This window comes from Mixophyes fleayi, chromosome 6 (assembly GCF_038048845.1).
Source record: "Mixophyes fleayi isolate aMixFle1 chromosome 6, aMixFle1.hap1, whole genome shotgun sequence".
Taxonomy (NCBI): Eukaryota; Metazoa; Chordata; class Amphibia; order Anura; family Limnodynastidae; genus Mixophyes; species Mixophyes fleayi.
Genome location: NC_134407.1, coordinates 464143 through 490647, shown reverse-complemented (window position 1 = coordinate 490647; position 26505 = coordinate 464143). Strand labels below are relative to the sequence as shown.

The 26505-nt window shown below is 44.8% G+C and overlaps 1 protein-coding gene across 1 annotated transcript in view; it reads left to right on the top strand.

The window, feature by feature from the left end:
- Positions 1-22831, top strand: part of GRK5 (G protein-coupled receptor kinase 5) — a 120974-nt gene extending 98143 nt beyond the window's left edge. The window contains 4 exon segments of the mRNA XM_075215548.1: positions 3886-4023; positions 6143-6280; positions 13736-13867; positions 20052-22831. Of these exon segments, the coding sequence (XP_075071649.1) occupies positions 3886-4023; positions 6143-6280; positions 13736-13867; positions 20052-20150 (507 nt within the window). The 3' untranslated portion in view covers positions 20151-22831.
- The last annotated feature ends 3674 nt before the right edge of the window (positions 22832-26505 follow it).

The window sequence follows — 26505 nt, the reverse complement described above, 5'->3', positions numbered from 1 at the left end:
ACTCTCCCCCCTCTTCTTCATCACCCTGTGCTTTTCACTCTCCCCCTCTTCTTCATCACCCTGTGCCTTTCACTCTCCCCCATCTTTTTCATCACCATGTGCCTTTCTCTCCCCCCCTCTTCTTCATCACCCTGTGCCTTTCTCTCTCCCCCTCTTCTTCATCACCATGTGCCTTTCACTCTCCCCCCTCTTCTTCATCACCCTGTGCCTTTCTCTCAACCCCCCCTCTTCTTCATCACCATGTGCCTTTCTATCTAACCCCCCTTTCTACTTCATCACCCTGTGCTTTTCACTCTCCCCCTCTTCTTCATCACCCTGTGCCTTTCTCTCTAACCCCCCTTTCTTCTTCATCATCATGTGCCTTTCTCTCTCCCCCCTCTTCTTCATCACCATGTGCCTCTCTCCCCTCCCCATCTTCTTCATCACCATGTGCCTCTCTCTCCCCCTCCTCTTCTTCACATTGTGGTTTTCTCTCCCCCCCTCTTCTTCATCACCCTGTGCCTTTCTCTCTCCCCCTCTTCTTCATCACCCTGTGCCTTTCACTCTCCCCCCTCTTCTTCATCACCCTGTGCCTTTCTCTCTCTCCCCCCTCTTCTTCATCACCCTGTGCCTTTCACTCTCCCCCATCTTTTTCATCGCCATGTGCCTCTCTCTCTCCTCCTCCTCTTTTTCATCAACCTGTGCCTTTCACTCTCCCCCTCTTCTTCATCACCCTGTGCCTTTCTCTCTAACCCCCCTTTCTTCTTCATCACCATGTGCCTTTCTCTCTAACCCCCCTTTCTTTTTCATCACTCTGTGCCTTTCTCCCCTCTCCATCTTCTTCATCACCCTGTGCCTTTCACTCCCCCCCCCCTTTTTCTTCATCACCCTGTGCTTTTCACTCTCCCCCCTCTTCTTCATCACCCTGTGCCTTTCTCAAACTCCCCCTCTTCTTCATCTCCATGTGCCTTTCTCTCTAACCCCCCTTTCTTCTTTATCACCATGTGCCTTTCTCAACCCCCCCTCTTCTTCATCACCCTGTGCCTTTCTCAACCCCCCCCTCTTCTTCATCACCCTGTGCCTTTCTCTCTCTCCCCCCTCTTCTTCATCACTCTGTGCCTTTCACTCTCCCCCCTCTTCTTCATCACCCTGTGCCTTTCTCTCTCTCCCCCCTCTTCTTCATCACCCTGTGCCTTTCATTCTCCCCCCTCTTCTTCATTACCATGTGCCTCTCTCCCCTCCCCATCTTCTTCATCACCATGTGCTTCTCTCTCCCCCTCCTCTTTTTCATCACCCTGTGCCTTTCTCTCTAACCCCCCTTTCTTCTTAATCACTCTCTGCCTTTCTCTCTCTCCCCCCTCTTCTTCATCACCCTGTGCCTTTCACTCTCCCCCCTCTTTTTCATCACCATGTGCCTCTCTCCCCTCCCCATCTTCTTCATCACCATGTGCTTCTCTCTCCTCCTCCTCTTTTTCATCACCCTGTGCCTTTCTCAACCCCCCCCTCTTCTTCATCACCATGTGCCTTTCTCAACCCCCCCTCTTCTTCATCACCCTGTGCCTTTCTCTCTCTCCCCCCTCTTCTTCATCGCCCTGTGCCTTTCTCTCTCTCCCCTCTCTTCTCCATCACCCTGTGCCTTTCACTCTCCCCCCTCTTCTTAATCACCCTGTGCCTTTCTCTCTCTCCCCTCTCTTCTCCATCACCCTGTGCCTTTCACTCTCCCCCCTCTTCTTCATCACCCTGTGCCTTTCTCTCTCTCCCCCCTCTTCTTCATCACCCTGTGCCTTTCACTCTCCCCCTCTTTTTCATCACCATGTGCCTCTCTCCCCTCCCCATCTTCTTCATCACCATGTGCTTCTCTCTCCTCCTCCTCTTTTTCATCTCCCTGTGCCTTTCTCAACCCCCCCCCCCCCCTCTTCTTCATCACCATGTGCCTCTCTCTCTAACTCCCCTGTCACGGGCACTAGGAGTTCTGCCCAGGATTCACCAGTTGACTATGCTTACCAGAGGGGCGGAGTTTGCAGAGCGGTCCTCTGGCAGCATGGTGAATAGTGGAACGTATATAACAGCAGATGGAGAGAGGATGCCAATGGAATTGATGGTAGTCAGTGACTTGCAGCTATACTGGTATAAGTCAGCGACTTGCAGCTATAGTGGAAGGCAGGTTTCAACCACGGAGAGCCGGGTGGACGTGAGCAGGTGAAGGAAGGTAATAGGAGAGTCAGTGGTCTGCGTTCAGCAAGTTGTACCACTGCTGTGAAGGGAAGACTTGTCCAGGTGCAGGTAGGTAGCGGGAAGTCAGTGGTCTGCGTGCAGCAAGTTGTACCACTGCTGTGATGAGAAGACTTGTCCAGGTGCAGGTAGGTAGAGGAAGCGTCAGTGGTCTGGGGACAGCAAGTTGTACCACTGCGAGGAGGTGAGGACTTGTCCAGGTGAGGATAAGTGGAGGAATGAATAGAGTCAATAATTGTATGAATACAATGAGAGCACAGAGGAACTTGCTCCAAACAGATATGCAGCGTTATAGCTAATAGTCTATGGCGGTATGTATACCGCTGCTGAGTAGAGAGGCTTGTCCTAAGCGGATATACAAGGTAACAGTTGAAAGTCAATAGCAAGTAAGCATACCGCTGATGAGTAGAGAAGCTTGTCCACGAGGATATGCAGGCACAGATGGAGCGCTGAACGGCTGAAGCGGGTATGGGAACCGCAGGTGAGCAGAGCAGGTAATCCAACAGACAGCTGAGGACACAAGCAGGATACAAGAGTCAGTAGCGGGTATGAGAACCGCTGATGAGCGGAGCAGGTAATCCAGCAGACAGCTGAGGACACGAGCAGGATACAGAAGTCAGTAGCGGGTATGAGATCCACCGATGAGTAGAGCAGATAATCAGCAGGAAGCTGAAGAGACGAGCAGGACACAGGAGTCAGTAGCGGGTATGGGAACCACCGATGAGTAGAGCAGGTAATCAGCAGGAAACTGAAGACACGAGCAGGACACAGGAGACACCTTCAGAGACTCACAGGGAATAAGACTCAAGATCAGGCAATGATGTAATGAGCACAGGTGCCTTAAATAGGGTGAGGTGACTGATCCTCCAATTAGATTAAAAGCAAAGGTCATAAGAGTTCTTGGGTGCTGCGCATGCGCAGTCCATCAGGATGGCGGACAGCCGTGGCTCAGGACAGACGCCGGCAGGAAGGCCAGAGAACCACGCACCAGCGCAGAGGCACTCACGGTCCGGTGAGTGACACCCCCTTTCTTCTTCATCACCATGTGCCTTTCACTCCCCACCTCTTCTTCATCACCATATGCCTCTTTCTCATCCCCCTCTTCTTCATCACCCTGTCTTGCAGTCGATGATACAGAACTTATACCAGTAAATTATATTATTATATTAATATTTATTTCCTAAACCACCATTCTAATCTTACTCTTAATACTATGCAGGTAGCATCAAAGAATGATCATCTTTCTACTAGGTGGTGAGGTGTTACAATTGTGGGATTCTGCCCTTAAACAGAATCATTCTGAAAGACAATTTGTTTATTGATATCATTTGGAACAATTGCTACCTAGAAAGACCTTCTGATCCCCAATGGATTGTGCAGATGTGGATTGAAATTGATGGATAATGGGCACAATCTGACAGTATGTGCTGCCATCAGCCAACCAGCTAGTGTCCATAGTGGCAAGTTGGACTTAGATCTGGTTAATTAGCGCTAGGTCTGATTAGCCTATACATTGGACCTTTAGTTATTGATACAATCATATCTGCAGATCACACAAGTATTGTTGGATATTACTAGTAAATGATGTCAGTATTGAGGAAACAATGGACTGATGAGGCCATCACAACTATTTTTCTCTAATGAAATGTTTAATTGCTTTTGCTTAATTGCCAGCTTCTCACCAAAGATGTGAAGCAACGGTTGGGGTGTCATGAGGGGAGGACGCTGGAGGTCAAACGACACCCATTTTTCAGAGTTGTAAATTTTAAGAGATTAGAAGCAGGGATTATGGATCCTCCATTTATTCCTGATGTAAGTATTATTCGGACTGATATTCACAGTAGAATGATCTATGTATCATGTCTGTAGCTAGTCTCCATCCCCCATGTATCATGTCTGTAGCTAGTCTCCATCCACCATGTATCATGTCTGTAGCTAGTCTCCATCCACCATGTATCATGTCTGTAGCTACTCTCCATCCATCATGTATCATGTCTGTAGCTACTCTCCATCCCCCATGTACCATGTCTGTAGCTATTCTCCATCCCCATGTATCATGTCTGTAGCTACTCTCCATCCCCCAATGTATCATGTCTGTAGCTAGTCTCCATCCCCCATGTATCATGTATGTAGCTACTCTCCATCCACAATGTACCATGTCTGTAGCTACTCTCCATCCCCCATGTATCATGTCTGTAGCTACTCTCCATCCACAATGTATCATGTCTGTAGCTACTCACCATCCCCCATGTATCATGTCTGTAGCTACTCTCCATCCACAATGTATCATGTCTGTAGCTACTCTCCATCCCTCATTTATCATGTATGTAGCTACTCTCCATCCCCCATGTATCATGTCTGTAGCTACTCTCCATCCCCCATGTACCATGTATGTAGCTACTCTCCACCACAACGTATCATGTCTGTAGCTACTCTCCATCCCTCATTTATCATGTATGTAGCTACTCTCCATCCCCCATGTATCATGTATGTAGCTACACTCCATCCACAATGTACCATGTCTGTAGCTACTCTCCATCCCCCATGTATCATGTCTGTAGCTACTCTCCATCCACAATGTATCATGTCTGTAGCTACTCTCCATCCCCCATGTATCATGTCTGTAGCTACTCTCCATCCACAATGTATCATGTCTGTAGCTACTCTCCATCCCCCATGTATCATGTCTGTAGCTACTCTCCATCCCCCATGTATCATGTCTGTAGCTACTCTCCATCCACAATGTATCATGTCTGTAGCTACTCTCCATCCCCCATGTATCATGTCTGTAGCTACTCTCCATCCCTCATTTATCATGTATGTAGCTACTCTCCATCCCCCATGTATCATGTCTGTAACTACTCTCCATCCCCATGTATCATGTATGTAGCTACTCTCCATCCCCCACGTATCATGTCTGTAGCTACTCTCTTTCCCCCACGTATCCTGTCTGTAGCTACTCTCCATCCCCCATGTATCATGTCTGTAGCTACTCTCCATCCCCCATGTATGATGTATGTAGCTACTCTCCATCCCCATGTATCATGTCTGTAGCTACTCTCCATCCACAATGTATCATGTCTGTAGCTACTCTCCATCCCTCATTTATCATGTATGTAGCTACTCTCCATCCCCATGTATCATGTCTGTAGCTACTCTCCATCCCCATGTATCATGTATGTAGCTACTCTCCATCCCCCATGTATCATGTCTGTAGCTACTCTCTTTCCCCCACGTATCCTGTCTGTAGCTACTCTCCGTCCCCCATGTATGATGTATGTAGCTACTCTCCGTCCCCCATGTATGATGTATGTAGCTACTCTCCATCCCCCATGTATGATGTATGTAGCTACTCTCCGTCCCCCATGTATGATGTATGTAGCTACTCTCTGTCCCCCATGTATGATGTATGTAGCTACTCTCCGTCCCCCATGTATGATGTATGTAGCTATTTTTTTGATGTGACTCCCTCTTCTTGTGTTTGATATTGACGTGTACTCCACACTAATTTAAGAAACATAAAATTTTGGAAGTGCACAAACGAAACCAAACAGACTCATATTTTAGGAACGGAGTTGAAAGATGAAGTTTGGGTTAATGTTGGGGGCGGTCCGAAAGGACGGATGATGTACCGTGCAGTGACATTTTTATTGTTATGGGTTTTCTGGAGTATCCCCCAAACTGCAAATACAGACTGTACATGTGTCATTATTAGAGACAGTCTAGTTTCTTAGTGTCTGGAAAGCTTATAGCATGTGAGTAATAAACGATAATATGTTTATGAAGGATTATATTTAGTGTATTTGCTTTTCATGGTTTGAAATTGAGAAACATTCTTTACTTTCTATATAAATCACTAAAATAAAAAATGTATCAGTGAAATGACCTTTTTTATTGCTTTATTTTTATAATTTATTGATTTGGTTAATAGCCTCGAGCCGTGTACTGTAAAGACGTTCTGGACATAGAACAGTTCTCCACAGTAAAGGGGGTTAACTTGGACCAAACAGATGATGATTTCTACACAAAGTTCTCTACTGGCTCTGTGTCCATCCCCTGGCAGAATGAGGTGAGAGGATAATACCATGTGCAATATTGTGTGATAATAACAGACATTATGAGCCAATATACAACCCAACAGTATAACCACTGCCATCCTCGCCAATATACAACCCAACAGTATAACCACCAGCATCCTCGACAATATACAACCCAACAGTATAACCACCGGCATCCTAGCCAATGTACAGCCCAACAGTATAATCGCCGGCATCCTCACCAATGTACAACCCAACAGTATAATCACCGGCATCCTCGCCAATGTACAACCCAACAATATAATCACCGGCATCCTCGCCAATGTACAACCCAACAGTATAATCACTGGCATCCAATGTACGACCCAACAATATAATCACCGGCATCCTCGCCAATGTACAACTCAACAGTATGACCACTGGCATCCTCGCCAATGCACAACCCAAAGGTATAATCACTGGCATCATCGCCAATATACAACCCAACAGTATAACCACCGGTATCCTCACCAATGTACAACCCAACAGTATAACCACTGGCATCCTCACCAGTATACAACCCAACAGTATAACCACCGGCATCCTCGCCAACGTACAACCCAACAGTATAATCGCTGGCATCCTCACCAATGTACAACCCAACAGTATAATCACCGGCATCCTTGCCAATGTACAACCCAACAATATAATCACCGGCATCCTCACCAATGTACAACTCAACAGTATAACCACTGGCATCCTCGCCAATGTACAACACAACAATATAATCCCTGGCATCCTCACCAATATACCGCCCAACAGTATAACCACTGGCATCCTCACCAATGTACAACCCAACAGTATAACCACTGGCATCCTCGCCAATATACAACCCAACAGTATAACCACCGGCATCCTCGCCAATATACCGCCCAACAGTATAATCAACCGGCATCCTCACCAATATACAACCCAACAGTATAACCACTGGCATCCTCACCAATGTACAACCCAACAGTATAACCACTGGCATCCTCGCCAATATACAACCCAACAGTATAACCACCGGCATCCTCGCCAATATACCGCCCAACAGTATAATCAACCGGCATCCTTGCCAATATACCACCCAACAGTATAATCACCGGCATCCTCACCAATGTACAACCCAACAGTATAATCACCGGCATCCTCACCAATGTACAACCCAACAGTATAACCACTGGCATCCTCGCCAATGTACAACCCAACAGTATAATCACCGGCATCCTCACCAATGTACAACCCAACAGTATAATCACCGGCATCCTCGCCAATATACAACCCAACAGTATAATCACCGGCATCCTCGCCAATATACAACCCAACAGTATAACCACCGGCATCCTCGCCAATATACCGCCCAACAGTATAACCACCGGCATCCTCGCCAATATACAACCCAACAGTATAACCACCGGCATCCTCACCAATGTACAACCCAACAGTATAATCACCGGCATCCTCGCCAATATACAACCCAACAGTATAATCACCGGCATCCTCGCCAATATACAACCCAACAGTATAATCACTGGCATCATCGCCAATATACAACCCAACAGTATAACCACCGGTATCCTCACCAATGTACAACCCAACAGTATAATCACCGGCATCCTCACCAATGTACAACCCAACAGTATAATCACCGGCATCCTCACCAATGTACAACCCAACAGTATAATCACCGGCATCCTCGCCAATATACAACCCAACAGTATAATCACCGGCATCCTCGCCAATATACAACCCAACAGTATAACCACCGGCATCCTCGCCAATATACCGCCCAACAGTATAACCACCGGCATCCTCGCCAATATACAACCCAACAGTATAACCACCGGCATCCTCACCAATGTACAACCCAACAGTATAATCACCGGCATCCTCGCCAATATACAACCCAACAGTATAATCACCGGCATCCTCGCCAATATACAACCCAACAGTATAATCACTGGCATCCTCGCCAATATACAACCCAACAGTATAACCACCGGTATCCTCACCAATGTACAACCCAACAGTATAATCACCGGCATCCTCACCAATGTACAACCCAACAGTATAATCACCGGCATCCTCACCAATGTACAACCCAACAGTATAATCACTGGCATCCCCCCATATAATGTAGATGAGCAGTTATCTGATTACAGCCAGAGCCATCCTGACAACAACCTGAGCACATTACACACATTGTATCATATAACTTGTCATATTCCTTTTTTAAATAAAATATTTTTTCAATACGATAGAATTAAAACATAGCAAAAGTAACTTAGATCGCAATTCCAGTTCTTACGAATATACAAGCCTGTAAAAAATTGTGGTCCAAACAGGTAAATCTTCACCTCACACCCCGACCCCCATCAAACACTGTGACCCCTGAGCCCAGCACCCAGTTGCCCAGCAGCTGCATACAAACAGAGGAGTAAGTTCATATTCAAGGAGAGTCAAAATCTGCCGCTAGTGATCTCAAGGCATATCTAGACTTCGCCCAGCGAGACCAGGCTTTATAGTATTTAAGCATAGTGTTTCTGGATTGGTAGGTAAACCGCTTATGTCCCACAGCCTCATTCACCAAGACCGCCCAGGCAGCAAAACTAGGCCCATCACTGGCCATCCACTTTTGGCCTATATTGACCTTAGCCAGTGCAAGGAGATTGGTGACGTATCTGGACGCATTCCTGCCAAGTAGCAAGTCCACACCAAGACCAAACACACAAGTCTTAGGAAAGAACAAAGGAATCTCAATGCCTGTATCCCCTATCCCCAATACCACAGGACCGTCCGCCACCACTGTCAACCGTGCAGGCAACAGCATTGCGTACTGCAACTGGAGGTCCGGGAGTCTACGCTTCACCTGGGTGTATTGGGCTCTGCTCTTCTGAACTTTGATGGCAAAATCAGAAAACACAGCATCCCTGTCCCAATAATGTAACAAGCCTACGCCGCTGGCTGCGGAGGCTGTGGAAGAAGGTGGTGCCTCGCTCAACTAGAAATTGTGTAGAGAAGGCTTTCCTGCTAAAAGTAGTTATCAGCCAGGATTCCAGGAAAACCTCCGGACTAGAGCCCTCCGCTCTCTCAGGGAGTCCCACAAAGTGTAAATTATTGCATCACAATAATGTCAGATGCATTATTGTCGGATCTTGCAAGTTTTTAAATCTATAAGTACCTCTCTCCACAGCCATCTAGCGCCATTTCACAGAGTGACACAGAAGGGGTAGCTTAGTCTGTAGAGCAGTTGGGCAGCAACATAGATAGAATAAAAACAGTAAGGGCTAGCAGTGTTCAACAAAGTCTACAGTGACATTCAGGAGAGCTCCATTGCTCCATTGCGAATTGTCAATGCTGAAATACAAATACTAGACCTGGCAGGCTTTTCTTCTGACTTTGCAGTCAAATTGTACAGTGTTATATAGGCTACACACAAAGAGAAAAGCTCCATTGCTCCATTGCTAATTGTCATTGCTGAAATACAAATACTAGGCCTGGCAGCCTTTTCTTCTGAATTTGCAGTCAAAGTGTACGGTGTTATAAAAATGGATTCACAGCAGTACACAGAAGAGCAGGAGCACCAAGCAGCTGCTGGCACCAGTCATCTACATCATCTGGTAAAGCCCATGTAAAGTACATAGTGTTTTTAAATCAGGGACGCAAAAATGTAAAAAAACACCTTTTACCTTGGTCAAGAAAAAAAGACCTGTAATCCAGGCAAAGTTATCTGCAGAAGAAAATAAAATTGCCAACATGCCATTCTACACACGCAGTAGCAAAGAAAGAATGAGGCCTTCGCCTTTCTCTATGAGTGCGAGTTCTGCAACTGTCACTGAGGCATCTTCTTGTAAGGTCAGTCGTGACCAAGCAAGACCTTGTCATTCAGACTCCAAAAACGGTGTCCAAATACTTTTACGTGTAAAAGCCGAGCTGAAAGAAAACAGTAAGGCATTAGAGGAAAATGTATGTTCAGATTCAGAAATTACACAAATCCCTGAGGAGAGTCCATCCACGAGGGATATGTGTAATTGTGATCATTCTGATAGTGTACCCATAAAGAAGGCCCCTTTCAGCATTTCTGAAAATGTCTGCCTGAACAGCCTGAGTGTAGCTGGTGATACACCAATTGAGGATGCCACTTTGGAATTGCAACAGGATAAGGGGGATATTTGTGTAGCCGATGAGGGCGCTAATGAGGATGTTGATGAGGATGATGTTGTTTGTGTAAGTCCTGCACGGGTGGAAGCAGTTCTGGCATGTGATAAGAAGAAGGCCATTGTCATGCCTGGACATAAGACCAAAAAATCCACTTCTTATGTGTGGAAATTATTTTGACCCAAATCCTGACAACTGTTGTCTAGCCATTTGTAGCGTATGTAAAGCCACAGTCAGTCGAGATGGGGACCTTAACCATCTAGGAACCTCATCCATTTTACGCCATTTGAAGGGAGATCATGGCAAACTGTTGGGAAAATCAGAAACTTATGCTAAAAAAAATAACAAGCAGTCCAGCATCAGCCAAGTTGCTAAGGCTAGATCACCCTAAGGCCCTATCCTGGATTCCTTAGAAGAATTCTTGAGCGTTATTCCCAATGCTGCTGCTGCTGCTGTGGGTGACTCATTTCCCAGAAGCAGGCCAAGAAGTAGACTACTAGTAGTTGACAACAATTGACTGTTTAACAATCCTTTGCAAGAGGAAGCAAGTATGAAAGCTGTCACCAGCCGCAAAGCAGATCACAGACGCCATGGCGACTATGCTAGTATTAGATCTGCGTCCAATATCCACTATTAATGCAGCTGGTTTTAGACAGTTAATTGAGGTCTTGTGTTCCCATTACCAAATTCCATCACAACACCATTTCAGTAGAAAAGCTATTCCTCACCTCTACCAGAAGGTTCATAAAAATGTAATTATTGGGCTACAAAATGCCATTCTACCCACTGTACACTTAACCACAGATATGTGGACAAGCGGAACTGGGCAAACTAAAGATTATATGACTGTGACAGCCCACTGGGTTGGTGATTCGCCTTTACCAGCAGGAACAGCAGCAGCATGTACCCAAGTACGTCACATTTGTCAGAGACAGGCTACTCTGTGTATCACCGGCCTCACTAAGAGGCATACAGCTGGCAATCTGTTACAAAAACTAAGGGATGTTATTGCAACATGGCTTATCCCGGTTGGACTCTCCTCAGGATATATATTTATGATAACGCCACCAATATTGTAAGAGCATTACAGCTGGGTGATTTCCATCACATTCCCTGTTTTGCTCACACAATAAACTTGGTGGTGCAGAGCTTTTAAAAAAATTACAGGAAAGTGCAGGAGATGCTGTCTGTGGCCCGTAAAATATCTGGACATTTCTGGCATTCGGCAACAGCGAGTAGGAGATTGCAGCAGCTGCAAGAGCAATTTAATTTGCCCTGCCACCAACTGAAGCAAGAGGTGGTGACAAGGTGGAACTCCACCCTGTATATGCTTCTGTGGATGGAGGAACAGCGAAAAGCCATCCACGCTTACTCCACAAGCCATGACATTGGGAAAAGAGGGGGATGTATTTTACTCAAGCGCAGTGGAGAATACTTTCTGTGTTGTGCAAGGTGCTGAAACCATTAGAAGTAGTCACCTGTGAAGTGAGTTCAGACACTGCTAGCTTGAGTCAAGTGATTCCCTTAATTAGACGTTTGGAAAACCAGCTTGAGAAACTGAGGAGATGAAACAAAGCAATTACACTAAGTATGTCGGACTTGTAGTTTCCTCAAGTACTTTATTCACTTTGCCAGGATCCAAGAGTTATCAAAATCTTGAAATCGGATCACTACATTTTGACGACTACGCTTTATCTTCTTTTTAAGAGCTATGTCTTCTCTTTGTTTCCAACTAACCCAAATCTTAAGAGATGCAAGGAGCTCCTGGTGAGCAAGATGACAGCTCAAGTTTTACGTGACAGGACAGCGTCTCCTCCTTCAGTTTCTCACTCAACTGCAGCTAGGAAAAAACTTAGCTTTCCCAAGAGACCCAGAAATGATGCATATGACTCAGCACCAAATTTTGACATATGGTCTGGTCTAAAAGAATTGACCAAAAACGTGACACCTCTGCCGTAACTCCACCTGATCCTGCTTTCAGCATCCAAAGGATGGTGAAGGATTATTTTCACAACTGCATAGAAATAGACACATCAGACAGTCTCTTTACATACTGGGAAGAAAAAAGGGAATTTGGAGACCCATGTACCAACTCGCTTTGCACTGCATAAGCTGCCCACCCTCCAGTGTGTACTCGGAAATAGTTTTCAGCACAACCAGGAACCTTGTCATCACTCGGCGTAGGAGGCTACTTCCTCAAAATGTGGAAAAGATGATGTTCATAAAAATGAACTTCAAGTTCCACGAGCATCTGGAAATATAGCGTTGCACTGGCAACAGATAAAGGCTCTAGGAAGTCCTTTTATAGTAGTTGTTGATTCCTGATTGTAGACCGTTGTGAGCTGGACAGAAGCAGCACTCTGAGTTGCTGAGATAATTCAGGTGACTGTATCCAAGATGGCAGCTCCCAGGAACTGGTTTTCAAGGGAAACCTGGAGAGGAGGCTGCTATCCCTTGATTGGCTGGGAGGAACCAAATTGAAGATGGCAGCGCCCATACCCCTGATTCTGGAGGGATCTCTGGAGTGGAGACAGACTGGGCAGCATCTTGCAGAGGGATCTGAAACCAGCAGAATCTGAGGACCAAAGGGACAGCTTGGAAAGACAGAGGAGAGGTGACAGGACCTGAGAGCCTGGTGTGTGATAACTTATGTCCAGCAATACTGCCCAAGGTATCAACCTAAAGTATCCAGTCCAGTGCAGGGAGAGGGGGGGCTCTCCTGTCTCCTTTAGATCATGAATGCTAGCAGGCAGGCAGAGAGGGAAAGAACTCAGACAGACCATAAACAGATGAGCTGCGCCAGGAGGTAGCGCGATTTCTATTAGGGGTTTCAGCAAATTCGCCTACCTGGCTCCAGACACAGTGAGCCGTCCCTACTGTGGAGCAGGTAAAATGGCCACCTCTCGCCACCTCCAGCAACAAATAGAAGGGAGGGGATCCACAGTGGCAGAATTTAACAAGAGCCGATGTAGTGGGAGACAGCCAGTTGGGTCCCAGCAGCCAGGAGCAGCAATGATGCCAGGAGACTTCCTCACTCAGCACACAGAGCCTTGCCCGACACCATCAAGGCACAAAACCGGATCCTGCCACTGGTAGATCAAAATTGACCCCTCAGGTAACAGGGTGAGGATGCAGGGCAGCTTATGGAGCGATACAGCACATGGAGCTAGATCTCACAGTAGGATTAATGCGGGATCGTCATGTGACTCACTCCATGCCTGGTCCAGCCATGCCCCCCACTCATGTTTCTTATACGATGGTTGCTGAAATGTGTGTAATTGACTTAAGAAACCTTTTTATTCCCTCAGATGATAGAGACAGAATGCTTCAAAGAACTGAACATTTTTGGGCCCAATGGAACCCTGTCCCCTGACTTAAACAGGAGTCACCCACCAGAGCCCCCCAAGAAGAGTTTACTACATCGTATTTTTAAACGTCAGGTAAGGACGTGTTGTATTTTATTTATGTAACGTGTGTTTCTTGTAATCAATGTGGTATGTATGTAATGTGTTATGTGTACATGTATGTAATATGTTATACATATGTATGTGATATGTTATGTATGTATACCCTACCCTGTTCATTGTTTGGTCCAAGTTGTGTTTTCAGCATGGTCAGATGACCTTTTTTAATATACTGGGACAATTTTTGCCTTATATACAAATTGTTATTTCAAGGTGTCTTGCGGAGTAGACTTTTTCTGTAAATAGCCATGGCAGCCTCTCTGGTGTCAGGTACAATGGCAGCCTCTCCGGTGTCAGGTACAATGGCAGCCTCTCCGGTGTCAGGTACAATGGCAGCCTCTCTGGTGTCAGGTACAATGGCAGCCTCTCTGGTGTTGGGCTCAATGGCAGCCTCTCCGGTGTCAGGCACAATGGCAGCCTCTCCAGAGTCGGGCACAATGGCAGCCTCTCTGGTGTCGGGCACAATGGCAGCCTCTCCAATGTCGGGCACAATGGCAGCCTCTCTGGTGTCGGGCACAATGGCAGCCTCTCCAATGTCGGGCACAATGGCAGCCTCTCCGGTGTTGGGCTCAATGGCAGCCTCTCCGGTGTCAGGCACAATGGCAGCCTCTCCAGAGTCGGGCACAATGGCAGCCTCTCCGCTGTTGGGTACAACGGCAGCCTCTCTGGTGTCGGGCACAATGGCAGCCTCTCTGGTGTCAGGCACAGTGGCAGCCTCTCCGGTGTCAGGCACAATGGCAGCCTCTCCAGAGTCGGGCACAATGGCAGCCTCTCTGGTGTCGGGCACAATGGCAGCCTCTCCGGTGTCAGGCACAATGGCAGCCTCTCCAGAGTCGGGCACAATGGCAGCCTCTCTGGTGTCGGGCACAATGGCAGCCTCTCCAATGTCGGGCACAATGGCAGCCTCTCTGGTGTCGGGCACAATGGCAGCCTCTCCAATGTCGGGCACAATGGCAGCCTCTCCGGTGTTGGGCTCAATGGCAGCCTCTCCGGTGTCAGGCACAATGGCAGCCTCTCCAGAGTCGGGCACAATGGCAGCCTCTCCGCTGTTGGGTACAACGGCAGCCTCTCTGGTGTCGGGCACAATGGCAGCCTCTCTGGTGTCAGGCACAGTGGCAGCCTCTCCGGTGTCAGGCACAATGGCAGCCTCTCCAGAGTCGGGCACAATGGCAGCCTCTCCGGTGTTGGGTACAACGGCAGCCTCTCTGGTGTCAGGCACAATGGCAGCCTCTCCGGTGTTGGGTACAATGGCAGCCTCTCCGGTGTTGGGTAAAACGGCAGCCTCTCCGGAGTCGGGCACAATGGCAGCCTCTCCGGTGTCAGGCACAATGGCAGCCTCTCCGGTGTCAGGCACAATGGCAGTCTCTCTTTAGATAATCTGGTATTCATTTAGAGTTAGGAGCAAACACAGCCAAAGGGTGTAAATTTGCACCTGGGTGAGCCATTTTAGGTGCAAAAGGTACAGATGCACTGGTTGCTTTATTTTTACGCTGCACCCTTGTTGCTTATTCCCTGAGGTGGTCTCCATTCTAGGGTGTGAGATACCTAAACTTGCATGCCGTGATGAGGACCAGGGATGGCATCCCGATTTCATTCATGGGTCCCGATGCAGGGATGTTACTTTACTAAGTACTTAAGTTGCAGCCTCTTCCTGTGTTTAGTGAATTCCTGATTCCCTCTTCTTGTGTTTTGTGATTTCCCATTTCTCAGCCTCTTCCTGTGATTGGTGAATTCCTGATTCTCAGCCTCCTCCTGGGTTTGGGGATTCACATTTTCTCAGCATCTTCTTGTGTTTGGTGATTTACCATTCATCACCATCATCATCATCATTTATTTGTATAGCGCCAACATATTCCGTAGTGCTTTACAATTGGGGACGAACACAGTAAAATAATAAACAAACTGGGCAAAACAAAGAGGTGAGAAGGCCCTGCTCGCAAGCTTACAATCTATGGGACAATGGGAGTTTGATACATGAGGTTAAGTCTACGTTTTGCATTTTGGCCCAGTCAGACTGCAAAGGTATTAGTGACTAATTGATCCTGTCACACAACAATGTTGGTCAGGGGGTAGTTGTCTTGTGTAAAATTGTGTAACGGATGATAATAGGGTAATGTAGTGAGGGTAAGAGGTGGTTGAGGAATATTATAAGCTTGTCTGAAGAGGTGGGTTTTCAGAGAACGCTTGAAAGTTTGTAGACCAGAGGAGAGTCTTATTGTGTGAAGGAGAGAATTCCATAGAGTGGGTGCAGCCCAAAAAAAGTCCTGTAACCGGGAATGGGAGGATGTAATGAGGGTGGATGAGAGATGCAGATCTTGTGCAGAGCGGAGTTGCCGAGTTGGGAGATATTTTGAGACAAGAGAGAAGATGTATGTTGGTGCAGCTTTGTCGATGGCCTTGTAGGTTAGTAAAAGTATTTTATATTGGATTCGGTAGAAAACAGGCAACCAATGTAGAGACAGACAGAGTGATTCAGCAGAGGAATAACGATTTGCAAGGAAAATCAATCTTGCCACTGCGTGTAAAATAGATTGTAGGTGTTTGAGTCTGTTTTGGGGAAAACCAGTAAGGAGGGAATTGCAATAGACAATGCAGGAGATGATAAGTGCATGAATTAAGATTTTTGCAGTGTCTTGTGTGAGATATGTGCGAATTCTGGAAATGTTTTTTTAGATGTATGTAACATGATTTAGATATAGAGTCAATGTGGGGAAAAAAGGATAGGTGTGAGTCAAGGATTACACCTAGGCAGCAAGATTGTGGGGTGGGATTTATGGTCATGTTATCAACAGAAATAGAAATGTCAGGTGTGCTCTTGTTGGTGGGTGGGTATATAATTAACTTTGTTTTAGAAAGATTAAGTTTGAGTAGGTGAGAGGACATCCAAGATGAAATGGCAGAAAGACAGTCAGTTACACGGGACTACACGGGACAACACAGACGTCGAGAGATCATGAGAGGATAGATACGTTTGGGTATCATCCACATAGAGATGATACTGAAATCCAAAGGAACTTATTAGATTTCCAAGAGAAGTGGTGTAGATAGAGAACAGCAAAGGACCTAGGACTGAGCCTTGTGGTCTCCAACTGATAGGGGAAGCGGAGCAGAGGTGGCCCCAGAGAAATTAACAGTGAAAGAGCGATTAGAAAGGTAGGATGAGAACCAGGATAGAACAGTGTCTTGAAGACCTAGGGATTGCAGCGTTTGTATGAGAAGAGAGTGGTCAACTGTGTCAAATGCAGCCGAGAGATCCAGGAGAATTAGGAAAGAGTAATGGCATTTAGTTTTTGCAGTGATCAGATCATTGACAACCTTAGTCAACGCAGTCTCTGTGCAGAATGAAAGCCAGACTGAAGAGGATCCAACAGGTTGTTTACGAAAAGGAAGCATGTGAGGCGGGTGTAGGCAATTCTCTCTAGAAGCTTGGAGGGGCACGGGACCTGAGAGATGGGACGGTAATTTGAGAGAGAGTTTAGGTCGAATCTTGTTTTTTTAGAATAGGAGTAATCACTGCATGCTTGTATATCAATGGAAAGATACCAGTAGAGAGCAAGAGATTACATATTTTTGTTAGAGGGGAAATGAGCACAGAAGACAGGGATCTACCAATTTGCAAGGGAATAGGATCAAGAGGACAGGAGGTAGAGTAGGAAGATAAGAAGAGAGTAGAAATTTCCTCTTCATTTGTGGGGTCAAATGAAGAGAGGGTGTCAGAGGGTGGTGGGAAGGAATTGAGCTGATTGCTTGTCAAGGAAGAGGATACCATTTCTAGTCTGATCTTATCAATCTTGTCCTTGAAGTAGGAAGCAAGATCCTGAGCACTGATAGTGGACAGAGGGTTCGGGGGATTGAGAAAAGAATTAAATGTGTTAAAAAGGCATTTGGGGTTGGAAGCCTGAGCATAGATATGATATTGGAAGTATGTTTGTTTTGCAGTGTCCAGAGCATTTCGATAGGAGCGGTAAATAGAAGTATTTGTGAAGAAGTCATTAGAGGTGCGAGATTTACGCCAGTGACGTTCTGCTTTACGGGAATGTTTTTGAAGATTTTGCGTTGCTGTAGTGTGCCACGGCTGACATCAAAGTAGACGTGTAGTATGTAGAGTCGCTGGAGCCACTTGATCAAGGGCCGTTGCTAAGGTTTGGTGAAAATGAGGTACTGCCATCTAAGGGGAGGAGAAGGTAGAGATAGGGGATTTGGGGGTTCATCATTTCTCAGCTTATTCTTGTGTTTGGTGATTTACTGTTTCTTAGCCTCTTCTGGTGATTGGTGAATTCCTGATTCTCAGCCTCCTCCTGGATTTGAGGGTTCACCATTTCTCAGCCTTCTGATTTTTAAACATTTTTAATGTTGTATTTTGTGAAAAATTGAAGGTTAAACAAATGAGGGGTTTGGTCCTAAACAGGTAGGAGGTTGAAGTGATGTTTCCAGCATGTGCATTTTCCAGAGTATTCACCAATGTGTATACAAGGACCAAGAACTGTTGGTGCATCTCCAAATCTACTTAATGGATTGTTAGGGTCATGTGTGCAATATAGAAGCATTGTGTGTCAACAGATTTCCCCGATTAATGTGTCCCAGGATCTCAATGGTGTATGATCATCATCACCATTTATTTATATAGCGCCACTAATTCCGCAGCGCTGTACAGAGAACTCACATCAGTCCCTGCCCCATTGGAGCTTACAGTCTAAATTCCCTAACACACACACACAGACAAACACACAAAGACTAGGGTGAATTTGATAGCAGCCAATTAACCTACCAGTATGTTTTTGGAGGGTGGGAGGAAACCGGAGCACCCAGAGGAAACCCACGCAAACACGGGGAGAACATACAAACTCCACACAGATAAGGCCATGGTCGGGAATTGAACTCACGACCCCAAGGCAGAAGTGCTAACCACTTAGCCACCGTGCTGCCCAATTGGGAACAAACATTTATAAGACAATACTGGGTAATACATACAGACAGAGAGGTAAGAGAGCCCTGCTCACAAGCTTACAATCTATGGGACAATGGTTTGATACACAAGGGCACATGCTACATCATATTGTACATTTGACCAGCTAGTATGCAAAGGTTAAAAGTATTGTGTTGGCTGTGTGATCAGTCACACAGCAATGATAGTGAGAGGGTTGTTGTCTTGTGTTAGCTGTGTAGAGGGTGGTAATAAGGTAACCTAGGGAGATTAAGATGCTGGTTGAGGAATATTATAAGTTTGTCTGAAGAAGTGGGTGTAAAGCAACGGGCATGGTGTATGGTGTTACAACCCCTTTATCTAATCCATACCTGAACTGCACTTTTTAGCCATGTTGTTACCAGGAAGTATCAGTGATGTGACTATAACATCGCCTTAGAAAAGTACTTCAGGGGTTAAATTCCACCTCCACAGGGAACACTCAGAAGTTAAGTGAATTAAGTTACCATTGTTATTTCTGTTTGCTCCCTATTGTCCACTAGTGAGCTCTACAGACATTCAGGAGCCAGACCCAGCAGGGGTCATCTGAGGGAAGACAACCTGGGGAGGTATGGGAAGGGGCTGGATAGTGTAAGCAGCCCACCAACCAAGACCTTTTGCAACTCCCCTGGACAGGCAGATCCCAAGGTGGGATTAGGAGGTGATAAAAGAGGCAACCCTGGGAGCTGGACGTGTGTGACTAACTGTTGGCCAAGAGGTGATGCTCTGCCAAAGATTCTCTTTGGAACATATCTCACTGGGTTTATTTGAACTGATTTCCTCACTTGTTGGACCTGCTATCATTACGGGGCCGTGTTGTATTTAATCCTGTTCTGCAGAATAAATCATCCTTCTATTTTTCCCCTATTACCGTGTCTGAGTTATTTGGGAACCACAAATCTTCACAGTGGGGTTTCAAAGTTGCTTGAAGCAATATACACAACAAGAAAAATAAGAGGAATGAATCAGGGAGCACTATACAGATTGTAGAGCAAAAACCCCAATCATGGGGTGAGTTGGAATCGTTGTTATAATTAAATGTATTTATCTGATAGACTATGTAGAGAACTATGTGTTATCTATTGTTTTGCGTACAGGAAAATTAAGATACTATTAACCTGTATTTCTATACATGATGTGAATGGAGCCTATCTGACAAATATGTGTAATTGATTCATTTGTTTTTCTCTTCCCCAGCACCAAAACAACTCTAATAGCTCACTGGGCACCAAGTCCACCTTAAACCATCACATGAATGCCAACCACATTAGTTCCAACTCAACGGGGAGCAGTTAGTGAAGCCACATACCAGCGAGGGAAAGACGGTCAGCTGTGGCAACCCTGCTCCGCGACTATCAGCAAGAGAGGGCGGCCTCAGACCTCACACCGGCCCCCACCAGGGGAGCTCTGTGTATGTGTGTTAGGTGGGATTGAGGGAAGGGAACTTATTTTCTCTTCTCGCAGTGAAGCCTCACGAATAAAAAGCCTAAAATGTTCGCTCAGGTGAGGGGGTTATGTGACCCCTCTTTTACGACTGGTGTGAAATGAGAATAATGATACCTCCCATGTTCACATGACTTTGCAATAGGACATTGCTACTTGCATGTAACAGGTAATACAATAGCTTCATACACAGGAGGAGGACCGAGCGTACGTCACAAGCAGCCCCCGGGACTGGCGGATTGCCCCGGCCTCTGCGTTCACACCTCTACGCTATACCCTTTTTTCAGCAACAAAAGAAAAAAATGTTTATTTTTTTTGTAAATGATTTGTCTGTGATTCTATTTTTTAACATTTGTACCTACATTTTCCTGACTGGCGGGGAGCAGAAGAATTAAACTCTCATTTGATAGGGAAGTGCATGCCCTACTTTCTCCCTTCCTCACACCCTGATATTTCAGTGATAGACGATGGGGTAAATTTATCAAGCTGCGGGTTTGAAAAAGTGGAGATGTTGCCTATAGCAACCAATCAGATTCTAGCTGTCATTTTGTAGAATGTACTAAATAAATGATACCTAGAATCTGATTGGTTGCTATAGGCAACATCTCCACTTTTTCAAACCTGCAGCTTAATAAATTCCCCCCCTGTGTTGGCATATACATTGTATGGGTATATTTCTTGTGCATTACAAGATATCCATGTAAATGTCACCTTGGCCCTGTCACTGAGCTGGCAGAAAAAATGAGCAGAACGGTAAAATATTGACAGAAATTGTACAAATCTATCAGCGAGAAAGTGTTTATTCCACCTGGAACTCAGCTGTCAGTTACTTGTCCGCTCTACATGACAAACTTCTACCACTCGAAATATCTGACATGGAGAGTACGACAGAGATAAGATGACCTGGCCACAAGAGCTTGGTTTAATAGGTGACTTAGTCCATGCAGGATTTATACTGAAGCCTGGAAACCTCTGTTTTATGTATCCCTAATTAAATCTGTTTTTAAAGAAATAATCCATCAAAATGTTCCAACAATAATGTCTACACCAAGACAATTATTTCTCAACTTAACTTTTTATTATTTATTTATATAGCACCAACATATTCTGCAGTACTTTCCAATTGGAAAGATTATATTATACAAATACAGCTAAATACACCCCATTGACCGTCACCTTGGTGATCTGGGAGGACAGATGTTGGACCTGAGAGAGGAATGCAGGGAGGCTCCCTCTGCGTCTATGTCTTAGCGATTAGACATCTGGCCAAGGTACGGGATGCTAGTTTTGTGGAGTGTCTGTTGGCACCCAGCAGCGGGCAGCAAAGGAGGACTTTGTGGACAGAGCATGGGAGATGCAAAGACAGGAGATCCTTAACATTGTCCCAAAAGGAGGAGATCTTGGGGCTTGACCACTAGATGTGTAGAAAGTACCCGATTGTCCGCATCACAACAACAATCAGAGATAGACAGCTGATAGATAATAGCTGTTGGTCAGGGGAAATGTACCATCTAGTCAATTCTATAGAGCTGGAGCTGGTGGCCACATTTTCTCTGATTATCTCCTGGCAGTCCTTGTTGGGGTTGAGAACATGGACAAACCCCACCTTATTGTAGTGGACTATGGATGGGAGTACAACATTCAATCTATTGCCAAGGCTTTTGGTCTTTGTGGGGCTGTCAGTTTGTGCATGGTTTCCATGAGCGGTATAATTTTAGTTGAGGCCAGAGCAATGAGGTGGCCTCTTCTGGGATTTCAGTGATGCTGCCTCATAAAGGTCCTTCTCCTACTGACAGCAACAGACAGTTAATTTTGTGAAGTGCAAATAAATGAGATCTCATGACCTTCTCATAGAGTCACTGGGAGATGTCAAGGGTGTCATTTTTTTTGAAGTAATCATGATTTTGGGATCATGTAACAAGGACTTGTTAATTTTCTGGGTTGCTTTAGGCTGTTTAAGTGCCAAGTTGGAAAGATCTCCCGAAACAGGGGATTAGTCTGACCAGATTACAGAGTAAATTTGTTAGTTGGTTGATTATAATGTGAGGTTATGGCTGAGCAGGATCATCTTGAGTCTGGAATAGGTTTTATGCAGTATGGTATAATCCTTGGACCAAGGTTCAGCCACTAGTTCTATAAATTATGAAGCTATAGAAACTCCTGGAGAGCTCTAGAACTTTGAGTAACCCCTCTGAGGTCAGGTGCCTGGGGTCCGACCTATCCAGATTACATGTGAGGATGGCGCTGAAGTCGTTGCCTAAAAGTAATTCCCCTGACTGAAGATGGGCCAGTAGGGAACCTAATTTCTTGTTGGTCAGTATTTGGTACTTAGATATTGACGAGAGTATCAAGTATTTATTCCAATGGAGCTCAAGTGGGTGGAAGGTGACGGGTGAATAGTATTGCTGCCCGTATGTCTTCTGATTAACAATGTTATATATTTTTAATACACAAATCTCTTCTCTTGTCTTACATTCCTAGATATTAATAAACAATATGAAATAAACAAGCTCTGTTACCTACTCGTCACCTCAGGAGATTCTCTGAGCGCAAGTTAGTATTTTCTCCATCTCCTGTTCTGTAATGGGCACAGGAATACGGGCGGATGAGCAAGATATCTGACAGTATACAATGAAAGCTTCTAGAACAGCATAAAACCCAGTAATATTGTCAGAGTGTAGTGCACCGGCCTCGGGATCCTGTAGTATAAGAGAATATTATGGTATAACAATATAAACTGGGGCAAATTGTGTAGTATTTCCATATACTAGTTCTATATTGTTACATGCGATACAGTACACACACTCACACACACACACACACACACACACACTCACACACACTCACACACACACACACACTCACACACACACACACGGAACATGGTAGGAATCAAACTCATGACCTCAATGTTGTGACCGAGCAATTCTGATTACTGTGCTGCCATACTTGAGTATAGTGTAGAGAAAATAAGACAACTCAAACCTCAGGACAGACTACGCTATCATAGAACAGTAGACAATGTTATAAAGTGGAGAGGAGCAGATTGTGGCATTTGCTACAGGACATAATATTATTTCTCACACTGGGTGTATATAGAGGATATCCTCTCGCCCAGCTGTCCAACGTGAGGGTGACTACTGCACTGATGCCGATTCAGATTCTTGTTATATTCATTAATTATTACCGTTCTTTATTATGTCCGGTTCACTTAGAGGCCACTGAGGCAATTTATATGAAAAAAATGACACTTTGTTTTACTGAGTGTAGAATAAAACCTAAGTGGAATTTTACATTAGAAATGTGGACGTACATGGAGCCTTGAACCCACATAGTATGTTCTAATGACATATAGAGGATCTGTGTTTTTGACAATGAACGATAGGAAGAAATGAGTCCATGGATCCTATGCCACCATCGATATTACCTGATACAACAATGGGCTTTCTTTACGGATTCTCCTCTCAGCTGAGCCCCAGATTTATGTGGGTCCACTTATTACACAGTAATTAAACATTAACATATTTGTATCACAGTGCTAAAACACTGATTGTTTCTAAATGTATGTAAAGCACATAAACTGCAATGGAAATTGAGCATTAATTTATGAGAAAATGTGTAACAAAGCCTATATTGGTTACTTTAAAATGAAAACCATACGTGTAAAGATGAATATGTGCAGCGGGGTTTGAGATCTTCCTGTCTTGCAGCCACATTATCACTCAGAGACCGATACCGTCATCTCCTCACCCGCAGACTCCAACCAATGCATCTTCTGTCTGCTGCAAGAGTCACTTGTGCATTTATCACGTATTCTGCAGAGCAGCTGCAGAAATCCAGATTTCAGATTAGGGTTGGAAACAAAACATTTCATGAAATTATAAATAGAATAAAGTTAATTTCTTCACATTTCTACTAAGCAGGAAACGTTTGCCTGAGAAACAAGTGAATATAAAATGACATAACAGAGGGGTTAATAATCTGATAATTGTTTCCGCAGTTTATTTCCTTTACTCATTCACACTACACAGATGAGAAACTAATACAACATCCGCAGATGGGAAAAGATGGAGAAACAAATTGTTTTACTGACATAATGATAATATCATGTTTGATTACAATTTATTATAATGATTTTTATTTAAGTTAAGTTTTCTTAATTTCTGACAATAGATAAAAATCTGATGGATGTCAAATTCTATTTAAATGACAATAAGATGATTTACATTTAAAAATTACATAGAAACATCTTTTTAAAATATTGAGCAAAGTGTGATCCTGTTAAGAAAGTGTCCGTGTTGGTGATGATCTCTTAGATGGATCAGCCTGATGCACAGTTCTTCTAACGGTACCTGGATGTGGAAGATCTTCTCTCTTCAAACGGATGCTGACAGTGTGCAGTCCCTACCTTACTAACAGTCCCTACCTTACTAACAGTCCCTAACTTACTAACAGTCCTAACTTACTAACAGTCCCTAACTTACTAACAGTCCCTACCTTACTAACAGTCCTAACTTACTAACAGTCCCTAACTTACTAACAGTCCCTACCTTACTAACAGTCCTAACTTACTAACAGTCCCTAACTTACTAACAGTCCCTACCTTACTAACAGTCCTAACTTACTAACAGTCCCTACCTTACTAACAGTCCCTACCTTACTAACAGTCCTAACTTACTAACAGTCCCTACCTTACTAACAGTCCCTACCTTACTAACAGTCCTAACTTACTAACAGTCCCTACCTTACTAACAGTCCTAACTTACTAACAGTCCCTACCTTACTAACAGTCCCAACCTTACTAACAGTCCTAACTTACTAACAGTCCCTACCTTACTAACAGTCCTAACTTACTAACAGTCCCTACCTTACTAACAGTCCCTACCTTACTAACAGTCCTAACTTACTAACAGTCCCTACCTTACTAACAGTCCTAACTTACTAACAGTCCCTACCTTACTAACAGTCCCTAACTTACTAACAGTCCCTACCTTACTAACAGTCCCTAACTTACTAACAGTCCCTACCTTACTAACAGTTCCTAACTTACTAACAGTCCCTACCTTACTAACAGTCCTAACTTACTAACAGTCCCTACCTTACTAACAGTCCCTACCTTACTAACAGTCCTAACTTACTAACAGTCCCTACCTTACTAACAGTCCCTACCTTACTAACAGTCCCTACCTTACTAACAGTCCCTAACTTACTAACAGTCCTAACTTACTAACAGTCCCTAACTTACTAACAGTCCCTACCTTACTAACAGTCCTAACTTACTAACAGTCCCTAACTTACTAACAGTCCCTACCTTACTAACAGTCCTAACTTACTAACAGTCCCTAACTTACTAACAGTCCCTACCTTACTAACAGTCCTAACTTACTAACAGTCCCTACCTTACTAACAGTCCCTACCTTACTAACAGTCCTAACTTACTAACAGTCCCTACCTTACTAACAGTCCCTACCTTACTAACAGTCCTAACTTACTAACAGTCCCTACCTTACTAACAGTCCTAACTTACTAACAGTCCCTACCTTACTAACAGTCCCAACCTTACTAACAGTCCTAACTTACTAACAGTCCCTACCTTACTAACAGTCCTAACTTACTAACAGTCCCTACCTTACTAACAGTCCCTACCTTACTAACAGTCCTAACTTACTAACAGTCCCTACCTTACTAACAGTCCTAACTTACTAACAGTCCCTACCTTACTAACAGTCCCTAACTTACTAACAGTCCCTACCTTACTAACAGTCCCTAACTTACTAACAGTCCCTACCTTACTAACAGTTCCTAACTTACTAACAGTCCCTACCTTACTAACAGTCCTAACTTACTAACAGTCCCTACCTTACTAACAGTCCCTACCTTACTAACAGTCCTAACTTACTAACAGTCCCTACCTTACTAACAGTCCCTAACTTACTAACAGTCCCTACCTTACTAACAGTCCCTACTTTCAGGGGAGGGCTGGCAGATTTTAGTCCAGGGGGTAAAACTCCACTTAGCAGCCTATTAGGAACATTTTAAAGGAAAAAATACAGGTGGCCCAGTGACCCAGCCCAAAGTAGCCGACTATGGGACCGGCCTGGGGGGCAGATGCCCCCCTACCCACCAGCCCAACCTGCCCCTGCGACCTATTGTCTGTTACCAGCAGTTTTGCAATCCGCTACGTGAAAAACTATTTCTGTTAATTCAA